The 20,842-nt window shown below is 35.4% G+C and overlaps 2 protein-coding genes across 7 annotated transcripts in view; both read left to right on the top strand.

Moving 5' to 3' along the window:
- The window catches only part of LOC308636445 (ATP-binding cassette sub-family A member 6-like), a 54,136-nt gene extending 50,226 nt beyond the window's left edge, over window positions 1-3,910 (top strand). For 4 of the 5 annotated variants that reach the window (XM_081271916.1, XM_081271919.1, XM_081271920.1 and 1 more), the window contains 3 exons: window positions 495-574; window positions 2,721-2,776; window positions 2,905-3,910. In XM_081271916.1, coding sequence (XP_081128042.1) covers window positions 495-574; window positions 2,721-2,776; window positions 2,905-3,006 — 238 coding nt within the window. In that variant the 3' untranslated portion in view covers window positions 3,007-3,910. Of the gene's footprint in view, window positions 1-494; window positions 575-2,720; window positions 2,778-2,904 lie in introns of those variants that run through there. The other variant, XR_014019415.1, reaches the window with a different exon arrangement.
- A 10,081-nt stretch (window positions 3,911-13,991) lies between these two features.
- ABCA9 (ATP binding cassette subfamily A member 9) overlaps window positions 13,992-20,842 on the top strand; it is a 61,140-nt gene continuing 54,289 nt past the window's right edge. For both annotated transcript variants that reach the window (XM_081271923.1, XM_081271922.1), the window contains exons 1-3: window positions 13,992-14,333; window positions 16,224-16,325; window positions 18,085-18,298. In XM_081271923.1, coding sequence (XP_081128049.1) covers window positions 16,230-16,325; window positions 18,085-18,298 — 310 coding nt within the window. In that variant the 5' untranslated portion in view covers window positions 13,992-14,333; window positions 16,224-16,229. The remainder of the gene's footprint in view (window positions 14,334-16,223; window positions 16,326-18,084; window positions 18,299-20,842) is intronic.

Here is a 20,842-nt window from a genome sequence, read left to right as displayed (position 1 = left end):
GCTGAGAAGAGGGCATGAGATTGTGCAACCAGAAGTAGTACATGGAAACAAGATGTCCCAAATCAATTCTGACTGTTCCTTTGAGGCCAGTGAAGTCTTCAGATCTTTTATGTCCCTTTCTCCCAGCTTCAATCTCTCTTTACAAGTTAGCTTTCTGGTGACAAGTCTGAACTTTCATTTGAGATTATTATCGATATAATTGAAACTCATCAAAGGGAAAAGTTTAGAATATTTCTTTGCAACAAGGTAACAGTTTGGGTAAACTCATCATAATATGTAACTATGCCAGATCATTACTAGAACAATCTACAAAAGCAAGGTACCAAAAATGATGAAATTTTTCCATTGATGAATGATAAATGATCATTTTTATTTTAAAAAGAAAATTGTTGTTTTAAAAAAGGAAATTAGTGATAATAGCAGTATTTATTTTGATGCTTGTCTTTCTTCTCAATGGAGATTCTGAGTTGAAGATGACATTTTCCTGTTCCCAGGTTTTCTTCCTTGTTGACCTTTAAGCTGCCCATAGCAGATGTTTACCCTCTATCTCAGGCCTTTTACAAATTAGAAACAGGTAAGAATGACCATATTTAAACAAATGTCTTGAAGGATCAATTCATACTTGGACAGTAATTTAGTTGGAGATGATTGGTTGTATGATATATTTTTTAAACAGACCCAGCAGGGCATGATTTTTAAGAATGGTAATTGTAGATGATGATAGGTGTGTTAGTCACTTTTTCATAGCTGTGACCAAAATACCTCACAATAACAATTTAGTGGAAGAAATTTTCAATTCTGAGGTCACCGTTTCAGAGGTTCAGTTCATGATGGGCCAATTCCATTACTCTGGGACTACAGTGAGGCAGAACATCATGGTGGAAGGGCTTGATGGAGGAGGGCTGTCAACTTGTGTCAGCCCAGAAGCAAATACAAAAAGCAAGGAGCCAGGGATAGATATAGTCTCCAATGGCACACCCCTAGTGACCTACTTCCTCTGGCCACACCCTACCTGACTACAATTACCACCCAGCAATCCATTCAAGTGAATAATCCATCAAATGAATTAATCCACTGTTTAGGTTATATCTTTTATAATCATTTCACCTTGAAATATTTCTGCATTTCCACATGAGTTTTTCAGGGGATCCCTCACAATCAAATCATACCAATAATTAATCCAGCTGTCTGGAAGGAGGTTAATCTCCAGTGCAGGAAGGGAAACTGCGTGAAAACACACAGCCATGCTTGACCATTCTTACAGGGCCTCCACAACATTACCCTCATAAAGCCCTTTGGTGTGGCTTGCTTTTCCTACTTATACACATGTGTCCTAATGAGTGCTTCACCCCTCTTCTCCTTCCATATCCACCTCCTTCTCACTTTCCTCCCTCAGTTGATGTCCTTGTTTTATATTTCACTAATAAAAGGAAAGCAATAGAGAAACCTTCCACTTGTCCATCAACCACCTCATATCTGTGCTGGTGTTCTCAGCCTTCCTGTGGCTTTGAATGATAGCTCAGGCCATTCCCTGACTGAGCATAATTTTTCTTGCTACTTGCTATCATTTTTCTGCTTTCAAGTGGGTCATTCTCAGCAGCAGGCCAGTGTGGTGTAACTTCTCAGCACAACATAGTGGTGAAGAGTTCAGAATCCAGAGCCAGTCTTATTGGTTCCCATGCCACTGCTGTTGCTTACTACCCAAGAGACATTAGGTAAAAATTGCTTGATAACTGCCTGTCTAGATGGCTCATCTCAACAATGAGGAATAACATCAGTGCCCTCTTTGCCACGTTGTTCAGAGTATTCAAGAAGTTAATTTCGAGTACCTAGAACTGTGCCTGGTTCATTGTGTTTGAGATAATAGAAATCTCTGCTGTGCTCCTTTCACTCCAGACAATGGACTTCCTGGCTCTTCCTAAATGCTGCCAGACATAGTGTTCCTGCCTCAGGACTTAGTATTATGGAATTCTTACTAAATATCCAAGCTGCTTCTCCACTGTTTCTGGTTTCTGCTCAACGATCACCTTATTTCTGTGACCTTCCTGAACATCCTATTAAAAAAAGTGCCCAGCACACCCTATTTTATTTATCTGTTTTCTTTTTTCTCTAGAGCCACTATAACCATTTACTCTGTTATATACTTAAGGGTTCATGGATTAATGCCCATATTATCCCCACTAAGATGCAAATACAAAGGCAGAGGGTTTTGCCTGTTTCTTTATTGTTCTGTTTCTGGCATCTGAGAGTGCCTTTCATGTAGGAGATTCTTAGGCTGTACTTGATAAACCATGAACATGTGAATATATGAATCCAGTGACAGATGCCATTTAGAGTTTGTGGTGGAGAAGACTAGCAGAGACCTGGTGAGGCAGGTGAACCTACTAAGGGGAGTACGAGATGGGTGGGAAACAAGAATAAAATCTTCTTCATGTATTAAGGATATGTCAGTAAAGGAACATTTGTAATTCCCCAAACACATATGCTAATATCACAACACATATTATCAGACAAGGTTTGAAAAAATCCTAATATCAAGATGAATTTAGTATGCACTTATATTAACTACTTATGATGCTCATTATATCATCCTTCTGCAAATTATTTGTCTATTTGGTTTATCTAGTTATATTAATAATTTGAAGATTTAGTTCATATAACTTGGAACAAATCCTGGTAATAAAATGCCAGCATCTATATCTAGTTTTTTTTCCCACCAGTTAAACATAACTTTAACCTGGAGGAATATAGCCTCTCTCAGTGCACACTGGAAAAGGTGAGTCTACCACTTGAATTTCTCTCATTCCTATGAATTTCACATGCAAGCAACATGTGTTTTTTTCTGATTATTTGGAAGACAGTTCATAATCTGATAATTACCTTTTCTCCTTGTCTCCTCTTTAGGTATTCCTGGAACTTTTTAGTAGGCCAGAACTGGGAAATGTTGATGAAGAAGTTGATACAACCATGAGATGGAAACTTCTTTCTTATTCAGATGAACCCTAAGACCTCAAACCCAATGTGCTGATGTGCTATGAACATTTATTTTATGTAACAATTAACAGTGTGTATGATTTAAAAGATGATTTGACGTCAGGATCATGTATATGTTGTATGCGTAGTCCATAAATGAATAAATTTAAAAGTTATTCCTTTTCTTATACTTAGGGGTGGTGAGAAGTCTGTGATAAAGGCAATACTATTAATACTGATAAAGGTAAAATCACCCTAAGAACCAAACACTGGGTATTGGAAAATAAAACTACAAGCTTAAAGCATTTTCAAATATGACTTTGTTTTTCACTTGCTGAAGTAGGTGAGGGTGCTTCAATGAAGCTGTCACGCAGCTTCCTGCTAATTTGCTATATCAAGTTGATTTTTTTAATACACAAATACAACTCAAATTCTTTTCCTAAAACCTTTACAAAAATTATTTTGACTTACATAGAGACAAAAAGGCCCTTGAATTAAAAAATGAACAAACATGCATATTTGAAAAGAAGCTTTGAGTATACCTTTTGAAAAAGGGGAGTCATAGTAATATTTGTGCAGAATTTTAAAATTTTGAATACTAAGCTTATGTTCTTATGATTAACTTCATTTCCTCATCAATAGTTTTATAAGTATTTGCTACTCTTATAAGGTCATTTTCCCATTATTTTTGTATATGTGCTTATAGTATATCAGTATACATATGTCTTCTGCATATCAGCTTAACATATATTTTTTATCCTTAAAAATAACTATGTCCTTATGAAAATTTGAAAATTTTTTCCTATTTTAATTTTCTGGTGATGTATCATCTAACTTAAAGATATCTTTATGCTCAGCAAAGACAATTTTATAATGGAAAATTATATAGAAATTTTAAAATATTGAATAAAAAATATGACAATTTTTCCACACAAAACTTTAACTATTTCCTTCTTTCTTTAGTATATTTTTAATATAGTTATAAACATATGGTATACATAATTTTTAAAAAAGATATACATACTTTTACTTATATACCATTGCAATCATTTTAATTTACTTTCAAATTTATAATAAGTTTGCAGGTTTTTATGTTTTAATTCAATCTTGTGTTATTTGTATTCCTTGTTCATTTATTTTGATTACTCAATCTTTTTCTTATCCATGTTATAAGATTTTTATATAATTAAATATTTTACCTGTATATTTTACACATGTGGTGCTGAACACCCCTAATCTGAAAACTTGAAGTTCAAAATGCTCCAAAATCCAAGAATTTTTGAACACCAACATGGTGACACTATTGGAAAATCCCCACCTGGCCTCAAATAACAGGTCATAGTCAAAATCTCAGGCACAATAAAAATATTATACAAAATTGCTTCCAAGATATGTGCATAAGATTTATATAAAACATAAGTGAATTTTGTTCTTAGACTTGAGTCTCATCTCCAATATATTTTATATATTTGCAAATATTTTAAAAATCTGACCAAAAAAAAAGAAATTTCAAACCCTCTGGTTCCCAGCATTTCTAATAAGGGATAATTCAAAGTGTACCATCATTACCTCTGAGGAGTTATATTTCCAAATCTATGATAAATGATATATAGTTTGCTGTTTCTTCAGGAGCTATTAGTACTTTATACATTCATATCAGTTGGGTTTGGCTGATCTAAGAAGAAGCTGAAGAGATGGGAGGGTAGAAGAAAACAGAGGTTAGAGTATTTCTTCCCTCCTCTTTCTACTTTGGTGCCAGATCTCTAGGAGTAGAATCTTCTAGGCCTATAGCTTTTGCCTTCCTCCAGTCACACCCTAACACTCTTGGCCTCCTAAGACTGTTGACTTCAGGAATGTACATGATAGCAAAATCACCACTTAAGTTGTCCTCCCTAACAATTTATGGCTGTAGTGGCTTCTGCTCAGATAAGCTAATCTTGGCCAAATTTCTTCTCATTTGTTAGTTTTTATGATTTCTGGTTATAACTGGCCCTGAAGCCTCAGCCTCTGATTGGTATGAGAAACATCAATTTTCAGTTTTCTTAGATTTTTTTTTTACCTTGTAAGGAAAGAAATGATAACTTCCAAGCTGTTTACATGTCAGAGCTGAAGAAACTGAATTTTAAATATTAGGACTTCTCAATTAACTTAAATTTAAATTTAGATCCCCACCTGGGCTAGTGTCTACATATTGGATACTGCTGTTCTGAAGTTAATTAGGATCTCTCTCCTCATCTTCAGCTATGTTTTCTAGGGAACTCAGCTCAGATCATGTCTCTCCTTGCTATAATTGCTTTTTTATATCATAAATAGCCACTGTCCTCAACACTCATCCAGATAAAAATTAGTCATTGTTATTATTTCATGCAGTAAATATTTATTTACTTTATAAATATATTGATTAGTCTCTAGCATCCAACTGTTTCCTTCTGGGTTTTATTTCTTTCTTCTTGAAGGATTTCTTATTAGTGGTTCTTTCAGAGATATCCATTAAAAAGCTGTCTCAATTTATTTTATGGAAAGTTGTGTCTCTCTTACATTTATACAATGAATTATGTCTAATTATTTATGATAATAAATATATTTAATATTATGTAGATGGCATATTCATCAGCCTTTCTGATACCACCCCAAAACTTAGAGGCTTAAAATACCAATCTTCTTTTCCCTTTCTTTTCTTTTTCTTTTGGTGCTACTGGGGATTAAACACAGGGGTTCTCATCCATTGAACTATATCCTAGCCCTTTTTATTTTGTTTTGAGACAGGGCTTCCCTAAGATACCTAGGTTGGCCTTGAACTTGCAATCCTCCTGCATCAGCTACCTGAGTAGCTGGGAATACAGGTGTGCACCATCACGCTTAGTTACGTTAGTTTCCTTGTCTTGTTTCTGGCATCTGCACTTTCCATTTTTCCTTTGAATTCAATCTCTGTTATATCTTATCCATCTTATTCATATCTTTATGAAGAAAGCATTCACATCAGCATAATCTGACAATACATAGAAATTTTTCTATTCTAAAATCACAACATGTGTTATTTAGGTGCAAATAATAAATTTAAGGTATCTTTTTCAACTTTCTATGTTTTATACCAAGTAAATTAGGAAACTTGCAAAAAGTACTCATCATGTGGGTTCACAAGATTAAGGATTATATATTGAAAACAATCCTTTTATTTTTATTTATTTTTTAAAGTGGTTTTTTATTTGTTCTAGTTAGTTATACATGACAGAAGAACGCATTTTCACACATCATACAAAAAGGAGTATAACTTCTCATTTGTCTGGCTGTGCACGTTGAAGAGTTACAAAGATAATATAATCATATATGCACATAGGATAATAATGCCCAATTCATTCTACTACCTTTCCTACCCTTAAGCCCCCTCCCCTCCCTTCACTCCTCTTTGTCTAGTCCAAAATACCTCTGTTCACCCACCTACATTGTAAATTAGCATCTGCATATGAGAGAAAACATTCAGTCTTTTGTTTTGGGGGATTGGCTTATTTCACTTAGTATGATAGTCTCCAGTTCTATCCATTTACAGGCAAGTGCCATAATTTCATTGTGTATATATACCACAGTTTATTTATCCATTCATCTGTTCAAGGCCACTTAGGTTGGTTCCATAGTTTGGCTATTGTGAATTGAGCTGCTATGAACATTGATGTGGCCGTTTCACTGTAATATGCTGATTTTAAGACCTTTGGGTATAAATCAAGGAGTGGGACAGCTGGGTCAAATGGTGGTTTCATTCCAAGTTTTCTGAAGAATCTCCATACTGCTTTCCATACTGGTTGCAACAATCTGGAGTCCCACCAGCAATGTATGAGTGTATCTTTTTACCCACATCCTTACCAACTTTTATTGTTGCTTGTATTCTTGATAATTGTCATTCTGAATGGAGTGTGATAGAATCTCAGTATAAACAATCCTTTTAGATGATGAAATTATACATTTTAGTTTGCAGTTCCCATTGAATGTTTAAAAAAATAACTGAGCACCTGCACTTATGTTAACAGTCAAAAAATTATTTCTGTGAAGGAAAAGAGAAGTCACAAAATTTAACATAAATTCAATCAAACATCTGAAAAGCAAATATGTAATAGGAAGGATTAAAGGACAAAAGTATTGTGGAGCAAGGCCTGGATTTCCTCGTCTAGAAGAGGGAAAGAGCTGAGATTTTCCAGAGTTTCCATTTAGGCTTTCTGCTCAGGGAATGGCATTACTTTTACACATCAAACTCCAGCAAAAGAGGAGAAGAAATTCAATGTCAGCAAAATTGAGTTCTACCAAACACAATGAACTGTGTGTGGCTTTAATAACTCACCTATAGTCTGTGATGACATGTAATCATGATTGATGGTGATGTTCAGGGAGCCCCAGTCTTAAAAGCTAAGATTACATAAGGCAAGAGTAAGAGATTATTATATGTAAACATAAGGATTTTTATAAATTCAACCTTTAGAATATTAATAAAAATATTAAATTATATTTGTGCACTGAGCAAATTACCATTGGTAAAAATAATGAAATAAATAGCAAACCTATTATGAAATTTAAAAATGGATGTGTCAGTTTATATGTTATTTAGCATTACCATTTGTGTTAATGTTGGTGAGTTGAATTTAAGTAACTCAGCTTGTTTGATAACTATGTTTTCTTTCCGTACTCATTTTAAGTATTTTTGATGAAGTTTTTATGTCTCATTATTTATCAGTTTCATATCCCTTAATGTATTTATTGATCCATTGCTGATTTCAAGTAATGATTGAAAATTTTTGAAATGTAGTTTTGAGCTATTAACTTAGGGAAAAATTTTACAAATTTTCTTAAATTTCAGTAGCACTACCTGCACAGCAGGACTTTGAGCAGGACCCACAGTTCCTCACATGACTAAGGTAATCTTCCATTCTCGTTGATGCCTATTTCTAGAATCCTAAGACTCTGTTCAGTACACCTGTTGGTCTATTTCTTTTTTTTAAGAGAGAGAGAGAGAGAGAGAGAGAGAGAGAGAGAGAGAGAGAGAGAGAGAGAGAATTTTTTAATATTTATTTTTTAGTTTTCGGCGGACACAACATCTTTGTTGGTATGTGGTGCTGAGGATCGAACCCGGGCTGCACACATGCCAGGGGAGCGCGCTACCGCTTGAGCCACATCCCCAGGCCTGTTGGTCTATTCTTAACATTTGCTCCCTTCTTCACAGAAAAATGTCTTGACTCCCAAGTTTGAAACTTTTGCTTTATATCGTCGTATTTAAACATTCTCTCAGCTCTCACTGGCACTTCCTTTACTTCTTATGACCGAGAACAAAATAGCCTTCTCCTTTTCAATGTTATGCTTTCATCTTGCTTCTGACCCACTCCCTTCTTATCCACTCTCCATCTGTAACTTGATTTCTCCTTTGTTTTCAGCATTTTCCCTTTCACTTCCCTTTCTAAATTTCATTTAAAAAGAAAAACAAAGAAACTTCCCTTGCCCAAAGCAACTCATTTTGGCTACAATCCAAACTTTCTTTCATAATCAAGATTCTAGAGAAGAATAAATGATACTTTTTTATTTTTCCTTCCTTATTTCATACCCAATGTTGTTCATCTGAAACTCGGGACCTATGTTTTGAGCAACTTTCATGTCCCAGCTCTGGGAGGAATACAGCAGTGAGTGTTCTTCATTATTCAGATGTCTGCAGTATGGAGTGGGAGAGAAAAAAATATCGTTAGTTTAAAACAAAGTGAGGTGCATTCTGCAAAAGCACAGGCATGGAATACTGTGGAAGCACCTGGGAGCAGTATGTGATCCATGTGGAATGAGACAGGCAGGGAGATTTCAGAGCTAAAATTCAAAGGACATGTAGGAGCTAGGCAGAGGGATGTGTCACCAGGGAAAGGCCAGCGGAGGGTAGGGCTTAATTCTAGGAGAGCAAAGAGATGTAAGTAAGACCGTGGTACATTCACTGAAAACAGTCATGTTGGATCTGGAGAAGGAGACAGGGCCAGGAGGGTGGAGAGAGGAGCAAGACCAGGGGATAAAAAGTTCTTTGTATTCTCAAGGTAAGCAAGGCACTGTCGAGGCAGCAATGAAAGTAATTTAATAAAAATTTTATGTCAGGGTGACCCTATATGGTGTGAGAAAGTATTGCTTTTACATTTCAAATGACAGATAGGCAAACAGTGGAGATTTGGCATATTTCAAACATCCAGTAAACTTCTAAGAACAACATAAAGTAGGAGGGAGTGATATTTGACAAAAGTATTGACTGAAAATTTCCCAAAACTTGATAAAAAGATTCAAGTTCTTTGATTGCAAGTAACCACAATGTACCATGCAGGGCAACACCCACATACACACACACACACACACACACACACACACACACACACATCCAAAAAAAGAACAAGAAACACACACACAAACACACACACAATGTAAGCACACTACTGTGAAATTTCATACACTTGTGGTTAATGTTCTAGTAAAAAAAGAAAATTCCTCAAATTAATGAATGCCAAAGTTATATAAGCATTCTTATCAGCAGAAGTAGATGTGAGACAGGGCAAACACATGTTATTTTGAAAGTGAATAATACAAGACATTTTCAGTCAGGATCAAAAATTAAAAAAAAACCTGGAACAATTGAAATATATATATATATATATATATATATATATATATATATGGAGAGAGAGAGAGAGAGAGAGAGAGAGAGAGAGAGAGAGAGAGAGAAAATGGACAGATGTATTCTCGTCAAAAACATGTTGGTGGAAAGCTGGGTGTGGTGGTGAGAACCTGTGGTTCCTGTTACTTGGGAGGCTGAGACGAGATCACCTTAGCCCAAAAGTTCAGGGCCAGCCTGGGCAGCATAGTGAAACCTCATCTCAAGTATATGAGTGAGTGTGTGTGTGTGTGTGTGTGTGTGTAGAAAATAAGTTTATTATAGTCTAAAAATATACATGGTGAAAAATTATTTTAAAATATGCTTGATATCACAAGAAATCTAAAATGTATGTTGTCAAGGTGGCATATTTTTAACAATTACATTATTAAAATTTAAAAATACCTACAATGTCCAGCTAGCATTTATTGCATAAGCTCTCTCTACCTTTTTATCTCTGTCTTCCACCATCCCTCAAATCGTAAGTTTTTAAAATTCTAAAAAGAATGCTGTTTGGATACCATTGTAGTCTTGCTGGATACCATTGTATGATCTGGGTCTCTCAGATGAGCAAACTCAGAGTCCCAGGGTAGCCCCTTGCCCAGCCCAGCCTTGCACAGTTGGCGAGGAGCAGAGCTAAGGTTTCAAGTTAGATCTGCTAAACACTTATCCTACGAGGAACTGAAAGACTGAAGAGAAAGTTGCCTGTCATACAATGGTTTTCTACATTGCTAGAGTAATATGGGTTCAAACATGCTTATTAACAGTTAAAAGTAATCACCAGTTGACCAAAATATAGATCCAGAACTTTCCAGGCAAGAGACGGGATAAAGAGGAACCTAAAATAAGGAACAGAGAAAACAGGCTCAGTGAAGAAATGGAGAAATGGAAAACCACAGGAAAACTTGAAAAGCTTTTGAAATGTCAGGAGGAAATGGATTCATCATCTTTAGGACTTACCTTCTCTCTGTGGAAAGCAAAAAAATTGGAGACCGAATCAAAAGAAAAATACAGTTACACTGTTTTGAGTTGCATCTCATAGGCAAGTGATAGAGATTTTTCAAAATGTACCTGAGAAATGCAAAGGCAGGTAGAAGTGGAGGGTTGGAATTGTGATAGTAGAAGCAAATGTGACTCCATTTTGTTTTGTGATTCCATTCTGTAAAACAACTATGCCAAGTACAAAGGGTCATGACTGGGGCAAGATGTTCTTTTCCTTTTGCTATAGAAACTTTTAAGAAAGCTGAACTACCTAATGGGGCATTGTTTCTGTAACTAGGGTAACGGGGCCCTGTTTCTGTGACTGGGGTGACTGGGCTAACTGTGATTGGTTAGGCTTCCCACCGCTTGACTACACTCTCCCGCTTCTGTAACCTGGCTTGCTTGCATTGGCTAGATTCCCAAACATCCCTTTTGCGGGAAATTGTGCTTATAAAGAGAGCCCTTGCAATTGTTCGGGGTTGATCAGGGGAACAGCTTTATGTTCTGGTCAGTCGCCACTAGTGTGCTTCAATAAAAGCTTGATTCGATTATACGTGAGTGGTCTGGAAGTCAGTTTATGAAACCCTGGGACGAAGCTTCAACTATAACAGAATAAAGATGTTTCAAGGGATAGATGCATAAACAGGACAAATTGGATTTATTGATGACATCCTTAAGGAAAAAGAGAAATTTTGGGAGGGTACCTGACTAAACTCACAGGCAGGGAGTGCAGCTGGGTCTGAGAAAGAATGAAAAACAAGAATGTAAAAGCCCCTGGGAAATAAGCAGATTTTTCTTAGCATCTATCAGGAAGCTGGACTGCTTCACTCTTCTTCCTTGGCAAATCAAGTTTTCCAGCTCTTGTACCACAGTGTTGAGAAGAACACAGGTCCCAGGGTGACAAGTACTCCTCTGCATATACAATGAGCATACATATGCAGGATCCCAAAGGAATGCATATTTATATATAAGGATTCCAATGGAATGAATATTTATATATAAGGATCCCAAAAGGAATGTTTTAACATGCTACAAAGAACATCACATGAAATTTATAAGGCTTCTGGCAGTGGAAAATATTTCTGCAAAGTACCACAAAAACTGTAAAATGTGTGTACATAAGTGAGAATAATCCAGTGAACAGAGACACACAAATAAGACCACAAGTATAGCATTCATAACAAGCTCTAGATTCTGGAAATGATCTGGCTTTAGCCTAAGTTCTGCTCCTTGTTATTTGTGTGAATTGCAGTGTTATTTAAACTCTAAGACCACACTCTTCCCATTTAGAAAGCAGGGTAAGTTATAATAGTATCTACCTCATGGGGCTACTATGTGGATCAAATGTATTACTATTTAAGTGTGAGGGTAGGGGTTTAGCTCAGTGGTAGGATATTTGCCTAGCATGTGTGGGGCTCTGAGTTTGATCCACAGCACTAAAGAAAACTTGTGTGTGTGTGTGTGTGTGTGTGTGTGTGTGTGTGTGTGTGTGTACACATACATATAATGCATATATATATATATATATATATATATATATATATATATATATTTAAGCATTTAAGTTTTTCTTATACATAGTAGATGCTAGAAATACTTGTGAAATAAATACATCATGTGAAAAAAATCAGTGGCATTCTATTTTTCGAATTTTATGAGTTTTTTGTTTGGTTGGTTTTGGTCCTCAGGTTTGAATCCAGGAGCATTTCATTGAGCTACATTCCCCAGTCCTTTAGTCCTTTTTGTCTTTTATTTAGAAACAGGGCCTCCCTAGGTCGTTTAGGTCCTTTCTAAGTTGCTAAGGCTGATCTTGAACTTGTGATTCTCACATGCCCATCACTGAGTCACTGAGGTTATAGGCCTATGCCTACCTTCCCTGGCCGCTTTCTCTTCTTCTTCTTCCTCCTCCCCCTCCTGCTCCCCCCTCCTACTCCCCCTCCTTGTCCTCTTCTTTCTTCCTCCTCCTCCCCCTCCTCCTCCTCTTCTTTCTTCTTCCTCCTCCTCCCCTCCACCCCCTCCTCCTCCTCCTCCTCCTTCTTTCTTTTTCCTCCTCTTCTCCCTCCTTCTTCCCCCTCCTCCTCCTCCCTTTTAGTGCTGGAAATCTAATCCAGTACTTTCCTTATGCTGAACAAATGTTATACCACTAAACTGTATCTCCAGCCCTAAGATTTATTTCAATTACTAAACCAACTCTAAAGCTTATTTAAAAGAGTAATTACATATGAGGTAAACTAGAAAATGTTGAAGAGAAGATTAGCAAAGGTGAGCCTGCCTTGTTATAGTGCCAGGGAGAGTACACAATTAGGTGCTTACATAGGAAGAAGGGAACACATTGAAGAAACAGGTAGAGCTCAGAACAGAAAGCAGCAAGGGCCAGAATTTATATCCTTTAACTTAGACACAAAATTCTTCTAGGAAACATGAAATTTCCTAAATTATATTCTCTGAACACAAAATGTTAACAATGTTATTATATGAGATAGTTTTTATCTCTACAGAAATAGTCATTGTACAGAAACAATCAAAGGTTGTTTATTGTTGTATCATGGATTGATGAGTTTAATATGCTTCCACAGATTTGCTTGCTGAGAAATTTCTGAATCTCATATAATTAACAGTGAGTAAATATAATTGAACAAATATTGAAAGGATGGATGATAGGTAATGGGGCACAGATGAGAGTGTTTTTAAGAACTGTATGAATTTACATTTCCCCTTCGGCTGTGTGCTCAGGAAGTAATTTTAGCATACAAGAATTTAACAGACGCTGGGTATAAGCAAAAAGATAATGGTCCTTTTTCATCTTCCTTTTTGACCAGACAAACTCCATGAATTTTTGGGATAGCCTTGTCTTCTGCTCACAGAAGATGCTCAAAAAAGAATGGCAGCTATCAATTGTATAAATGTTTTTCTAACATTGCTGGAAACAGGATATACTAAAAGCCAGTGGTTGCCAATAGGGACATAGCTTGTTTCCTGAGGCCTCTTACAGAAATAACAAGTCTGTAGGCTTTAGGAATACATATACTTTGTTATATAGCATTGCTCCAAAGATTCTACAGCTTTTTATCCCATTGAAGATGCAATGCAACTGAGATGCAGATGAAAATTCAGCATTTACTTTGCTGCCTGGAAAAAAAAAATAAACAATTTCGTCTCCAAGTTTCTAGATTCATTTTTTAAGAATCTGTGGAAGGTTTTGCAATTTCTGACCCAATTTGTGTATTTATACTTGTCATTAAAAATAAATTCCTTTCCAGTTTGCTATGCTCTGCCTTGTCTGAATGTTTTGTTGATCATTATTCTAAAGATTGTGTTGAGGGTTAACTCTCCCATTAGGGCCCAATATGGAAAAGAAAGAGAGAGAGAGAGAAAGAGAGGGGGTGGGGGAGAATGAGAAAAGCTAGATTCTCCTTTGCTTATAGTTCCTAATGTTTGCAAACTCAGCCAACCATTTGCAACTGTGAATTCCCTGCAGAGGAACTAGATGGAGACAAAGAAATGGAAAACAGTACAGGAGTCACTGTGTGAGCATAGAGCTTTTGGCAGTCTGGCTGCATGGAGACCATAATCCTCTTCGGAACTCTGTCTAAAACGGAACAGTTTACAATTAAACATGAAATTAAACCCACGATGTAGTAGTGACCCAAAGGAATGTGAATTCTCCAGGACACAGAGACCCGGGGATGAACTGTGTTTCTAGATCTTTGCTTCGGCTTTCCTGAGAGTAAGTAAACCTCTAAATTGTGATTCTTTTGTATTTAGAAATAGAAAGTAAGACTAGAAAGAGAGATGCCAAGCCTTTGGGAGGAAATCATTAAATGCCGTAAATCATTTTTCAAATCATCTGAGTATTTTATATTGTGTGGCTAACTAAACGGTTAGGGAACTGAGATTTTCCATTTTGCCCTATGACTAAAGCACATTTGGACAAGTAGCACATATAATAAAAATGCCTAATGGATAAATTGAAAGGAATATAACTTTATGTTGCTTCGTTGCAAGTCAGAGCTATTTCTAAAGTTATTTGAATTAGTCTTTTTTTGTGGGTTTTCAGTTTCACTGCCAGAGGAAGGTTAAATGTTAGAGGATATGAGACTTTCTGGATTTTGCATTGTTTTTAACTGATTTGAGAATATTTTCATCAAGAAAACTTAGGGAAATAATTTTGTTGAGCTTGTTTAAGATACTACATGTATAAGAATTTTTTATCACATTTACTGTGCAAATGTGAATAATAAGAATTCTGACTGGGAGATTACTGACTTGTTACAGCCAATTTATTATTTCTATATTATGCAATTTTCCTATTCAGAGCAATTTAAGTGAACTTGATGTTTTGTGCATGATGGTGAGTGGTTTTTTTATATCCTGATATTTACATCAAGATGTGTAGTGGAAAAAATAAGTCTTAATCAGAAACAGCTACTCTTGCTACAGTTAGATGATGCAGTTGTTTTTATTCGTAAATATTTCCTTGCACATGTATTAATTTGCAGGAAGAAGAAGATCAGTCACTTGGGCAATATGTTTACTACTTTTAGACACCAAGCTTGCCACAGGATCTCTTAACTGAGAATACTGCAGTTTGGTACTAGTCAAGCTTTCCAGCTGTTGTAGCCTCTTGATGGCATCATTAGAGGGAGCTCATCTACTTCCTGGCAAATCCAGCCCTAATTCTCTAAAATATCCACCACATTTCTATCTACTTGCCTTTGATATTGATGCTGTGGAGCTTGTATTTTTCTGCTGGTTGTCTTGAGATATATTCAGATTTTAATTATGCAAAATCAAGAAAAGGGTAATTATGCTCTTCAGTATGTGATACACAAAGGCCTTGTTTGGGATATTTATTTCCTTTAACTTCTGTCTCCCATTTCGTACCTAACTCCATTCTTACTTCCCACTACCCAAAGAAACCCTCCTATTATATTTGATAATGATCCATAAATTCCTGGATTATTTGGAAAATGTATATTGCACATAGTGTGAATTTGTACAAACAATATTGTGGTATAACTCTCAACCATTTCTTTTCTCTTGTTTTTGTATTGTCACAAAGTTTTAAAGATTTCTCATGTTGATGGGTAGATATCAATTCATTACTTCCATTTTCTGCATAGTACTGTTTGGATAGTATTTATCAACCTTTGTTTTATAATACCCATACCATAATACTCTACATTATGATGAGAATCTTTGTGCAGGTCTCCTCCTGTGCCCATAAAGAATTTCCTTGAGATAAATACGTAGGATCAGAATTTGTTGATGGTAGGATACTGCTAAGCAGTAATAGATTTGTAAGTAATCATCTAACTGACCAGGTCATTCTACCCCATCAGCATGTTGTGGGGACAGCAGTCCTTACACTATCAGCTCTCTAATTTTCATCAGTCCAAAGAAGAGTAAATAGTATCTAATAGTTGTTTTCACTTTTATTCTTTCAATACTGAGTTTAAGCATCCGTATTTTTTTTTTTAAATCTTGAAACACTTCTTTAGGCATGCAATTGGAAACAGCTGTTATACTCTCTTTTTTAAAAAATTTGATTGCACAATGTTTTCTATTTCAAAACTTTACATTTACTTCCTTTACTTCCTCTTTTTAAAATAAATAGGTCAAAATGAGCAAGAGACGTATAAGCATGGGTCAGCAGATATGGGCTCTTCTCTGCAAAAACTGTCTTAAAAAATGGAGGATGAAAAGAGAGACCTCACTGGTATGATTCAGTCTACATATTTTTATATTTAGAAGAGGAAAAATATTTTCTCCTGCAACACAAACCCATATTCATTATTTAATATTCCACTTATACTCTAATAAACAGGCTAGATTATTTTCCCAAATACTGGACTTTGTGATTTTTTTCCAAATAAAATTTAAAATACAATTATTATATGTCTCACTAGAGATGATTTAAAGAGCTCATATTCAGAAACTCCATGAGAAATGAAACCATATCTTTATAATGCAAAAATAATTCCTAACATCTGAATTCATTTGAATCTCATTAAGGCAAAAGTTCAGGGTCAAACTCAAAGAGAAAAAAATTAGTTCAGAATTAACCCAAAGTTTAAAAACCAGTTTTAAAAAAAGGAATTAACCATAAAGAAAAGATGGAAGTATAAAGTAATGGACATGTTAATATCCTGAGGTGATCATGGTCCAATATGTACATAAATAAAAAAATCACGTTTTATCTCATAAATATGTGTGAATATTATGTGACAAATAAAAGAAAAGAGATTTGCTATAGTGCTTCTAAACTTTTGTACTAGGATACAATGTTATTTTGAAATAATAGGAATATAGACAAACAGCAAAAGAAAATGACATTTTTATCTTCTACTTCTATCAAAATGGTACTTATTTTAATTATAATGATTACATATGCTATGTGTTGAAAATTTGATAAACTCAGAAAAACATGAAAATATGATTAAATTACTCATAAAATACCCATATTCAAGACCCAGTGTATTAGTGATCTTATGAACATTGTGTGTGTGTGTGTGTGTGTATGTATATATGTATTCATTCAGAAAATAGGTATTGAGTACTTGGATTCTCAGTGAAGAAAGCATAAAAAATTTCTGCATAGGGCCAGGCATACTTCTGCAATCTCAGTGACTAGGGAGGCTGAGACAAGAAGATTGCAAGTTTGAGGCCAGCCTTAGCAACTTAGGAAGACCCTGTCTCACTAATATAAATAAATAAGTAAATAAAAAATAAAAAGGACTGGAGATATAGCTCAGCAGTGAGTGTATTCAATCTCTGGGATGGAAAAAAGAAATCTGCATGGAGCAACAATTATATAAATATGAATATATAACATGAGCTCTTACTTTATATAGATGTTTTATTCAAAATATAGACAAACAATAGATGTAGACATGGATCATACATAGCTAATATTGGGTGTGACAAATGTGGCACATAGCTCTTTGACAATGCCTTGTGTTTAGAATTATAACTAAAATCATAAAGTGGGTTCTTATTACTGGGCTTTGAATGCATTCTATTGCAATTCCATTTCCAGAATTGGTCAGAGTGATGAAAGAATTTTAAAATGCTTTTTAGGAGAAATATTTCCACCTTCTTGCCAATATAGGCAGTGGAATATAAAAAGGGGATCTTGCTCCTGTTGAAGGAAGGTGCTTATCTATTCCAAGACACCTTCCTTTTTCAGCATGACTATAAGCTACTGGGCATTCATGAAGAATCCAACCTTGCTTTAAGGAATGATAAACTAAGATTCTCACTCATCACTGGAATTTATATCACAACTCTGTCTTGATGGACAATGTGCGTATTTCAAAATGTATAGATTAAAGAAAGCAAAATCCAGACACTTAAAATGTCAGAGACAGAAGGACAGAGAAAAAAATGGGGAGCAAACTGCACAACAGAAGTGTTTTCTGTGATTTGTGGTAGAACACATATTGATTTGCTTCTTTTTTTCTCTGATTGCTACATAGGAATGGCTTTTCTCATTTCTTTTAATACTATTTGCATACCTCCTTTCTTCCAATTTACATCAAATTAATGACTCTCCGCAAAACTCTGCAGTGGATCTGGATCTGGGACGTGTAGATAAATTTAATGACTCTAATTATGTTATTGCATTTGCACCTGAATCCAAAACTACCCAAGAAATAATGAACAAGGCGGCTTCAGCTCCATTCATGAAAGGTATGTTCTCTTGCAATTCATGATAATTTTCTTCTTTGCAAAGTATGAATATATAAATTTGTATTGTCATTTTCTTGACAGACTGTGTTCAATGTCGAAGTTTCTGGTGTTTATTAAAAACATTAATGTATATTCCTTTCCACTAATAAGGAGGTTTTATTACTCTGTTAACTGGTGTCCTATTTAGGAAATTCTATGTTAAACGGATATTACCCTTTATAGTACATTTCAAAATAAAAAAGTCCAGGGTTATTTAAATGTATGTTTTTTTTAAAGAATATTCTGGAAAGGCTGGATGAGAGTAACAGCTTGACTTTTTTTACCTATTCAGATATATAAAAATTGAGAAACTAGATTGCAATGCCAAAACTGCATGGGCAATATTTACAACAAAACTAGGTAACCAAGTGTTTCCTTGTTCCCCAAAATATAAGTGATGGAGGAAGAAGCTCTGACAGCTACAAGTTTGGCATGATATATCTCTCTGGGAGTAGTAGAAGAGCAAGGGAAGCCATGGGTATCAGAAGGGCCTGAGGAGGCCTCCTTAAAAGTGAACAGGCACGTACTGGAGAGAAGAGATGGCCAATTTCAGAACAGCACCGAAAACTACCTTGGTACTCAACACTGGTAGTGCAGTGTTGGAATGTTATTCTGAGGCTGTTGTACATGCAAAGTGGGATATACTAACTAAGCTACTGTGGAATAGTCTAATTCTCTCAACTTGAGTCCCTGAAACTCAGGATATCAGTATGGAAGAAAAAGGATGCAGAGTTCTTGGACAGGAAATTTACAGGGTGGGAAAGCTTTTCATTCCAGATAGCTAGAAAGCCCCCCCCCCCCCCCCGCAAAACTAATGGGTTATGTCAAAAAGACTCAGCAGCCAACTCAGGGAAAGTTATATTTCAACAAGTGCAAATGATTCAAAACTCATCAAATTGATATTTAAATCCATGCTTCCAGAACGATATGAAAAGAAAATCCACCTGTTTCACATTATAGGATGATAATGAATGAGTTCTTGGTGAAAATTTATAAATAAGACAAAATACCATCTTATATTCTGTGTGAATGGTACTATTACACAGACCAAATAGACAATAGAAAGGTACTTATTTATATGTTTTGTAATAACTGAATAAAAGAAGTGATAGAAGAACATCACCAATCTGAAACCGTCACTGAATTCATGGATCTAGACACTGACCATTAATAGCTGCCAATATCTCAAGAGAGAAAATCAGAAGTTATGAGCTTCTGATAGAACAACATGCCACCACCCAAGGTGTGGTAAACAGAAATAGATCTGAGTTTGACTAAGCCTCTGGATCCAGCTGCTGGATTGGAGGAAATAAAGAAGAAAGAAACATGTTGAATTTTATCAAGAGTATGTATTCCACAAAATTATGTGAGTTAAATGGCCTGGGTTTCCAACATCATTCTAAATTGAGAAAAATTGGAAGTATTCCCTCTAAAAATTGGAACAATACAGAGACATCCTTTTTCATCCCTTCTATTCAACATAGTCCTTGCAACTCTAGCCAGAGCAATTAGAAGAAAGAAATTAAAGGGATATGAATAGGAAGAAAAGAATTCAAGCTATCCCTGTTTGCTGATGCATGATTCTATATTTAGAAAACCCAAAAGCTCCACCAGAAAAATTCTAGAACTCATAATTGGATTCAACAAAATAGCAAGATATAAAATTAACACCCATAAATAAATTGTGTTTCTATACAACAGTGATGAATCAACTGAGAGAGAAATTAGGAAGACTATCCCATTCACAGGAGCCTTAAAGAAAATAAAATATTTGGGAATCAAACTAACAGAAGAGGTAAAAGACCTCTACAATGCAAACTTCAGAACACTAAAGAAAGAAATTGAAGAAAACCTTAGAAGATGGAAAGATCTCCCATGCTCTTGGGTAGGCAGAATTAATATTGTCAAAATGGCCATAGTACCAAAAGCACTATACAGATTTAATGCAATTCCTATTAAGTTTCCAATGACATTCTTCACAGAAATAGAAAAATATAGTCTTGAAATTCATTTGGAAAAATAAGAGGCCCAGAATAGCCAAAGCAATCCTCAGCAAGAAAAGTGAAGCAAGAGGCATTTACCAGACCTAAAATTATACTACAGACCTAGAGTAACAAATCAGACATGAAGACCAATGGTAGAGAATAGAAGACACAGAGATAAACTCACATAAATACAGTTATCTCATACTAGATAAAGGCACCAGAAACATACATTAGAAAAAAACATACATTAGCACCACATGGTGCCAGGAAAATTGGAAATCAATTTGTAACAAAATGAAATTAGACCCCTGTCTCTCACTTGCACAAAACTCAATTCAAAGTAGATCAAGGACCTAGGCATTAGACTAAGACCCTGTACCTACTAGAAGAAAAATTAGGCCCAAATCTGTGTCATGTCACCTTAGGAACTGAATTCCTTAACAAGACTGCTAAAGTGCAAGAAGTAAAATCAAGAGTGAATAAATGGGATTGTATCAAACTAAAAAGATTTATTAGCAAA

Source organism: Spermophilus citellus (genome assembly GCF_964194105.1).
Source record: "Spermophilus citellus genome assembly, chromosome: 17".
Lineage (NCBI taxonomy): Eukaryota > Metazoa > Chordata > Mammalia > Rodentia > Sciuridae > Spermophilus > Spermophilus citellus.
The sequence above is the reverse complement of the archived record's forward strand: the minus strand, read 5'-3'. Positions and strand labels throughout refer to the sequence as shown.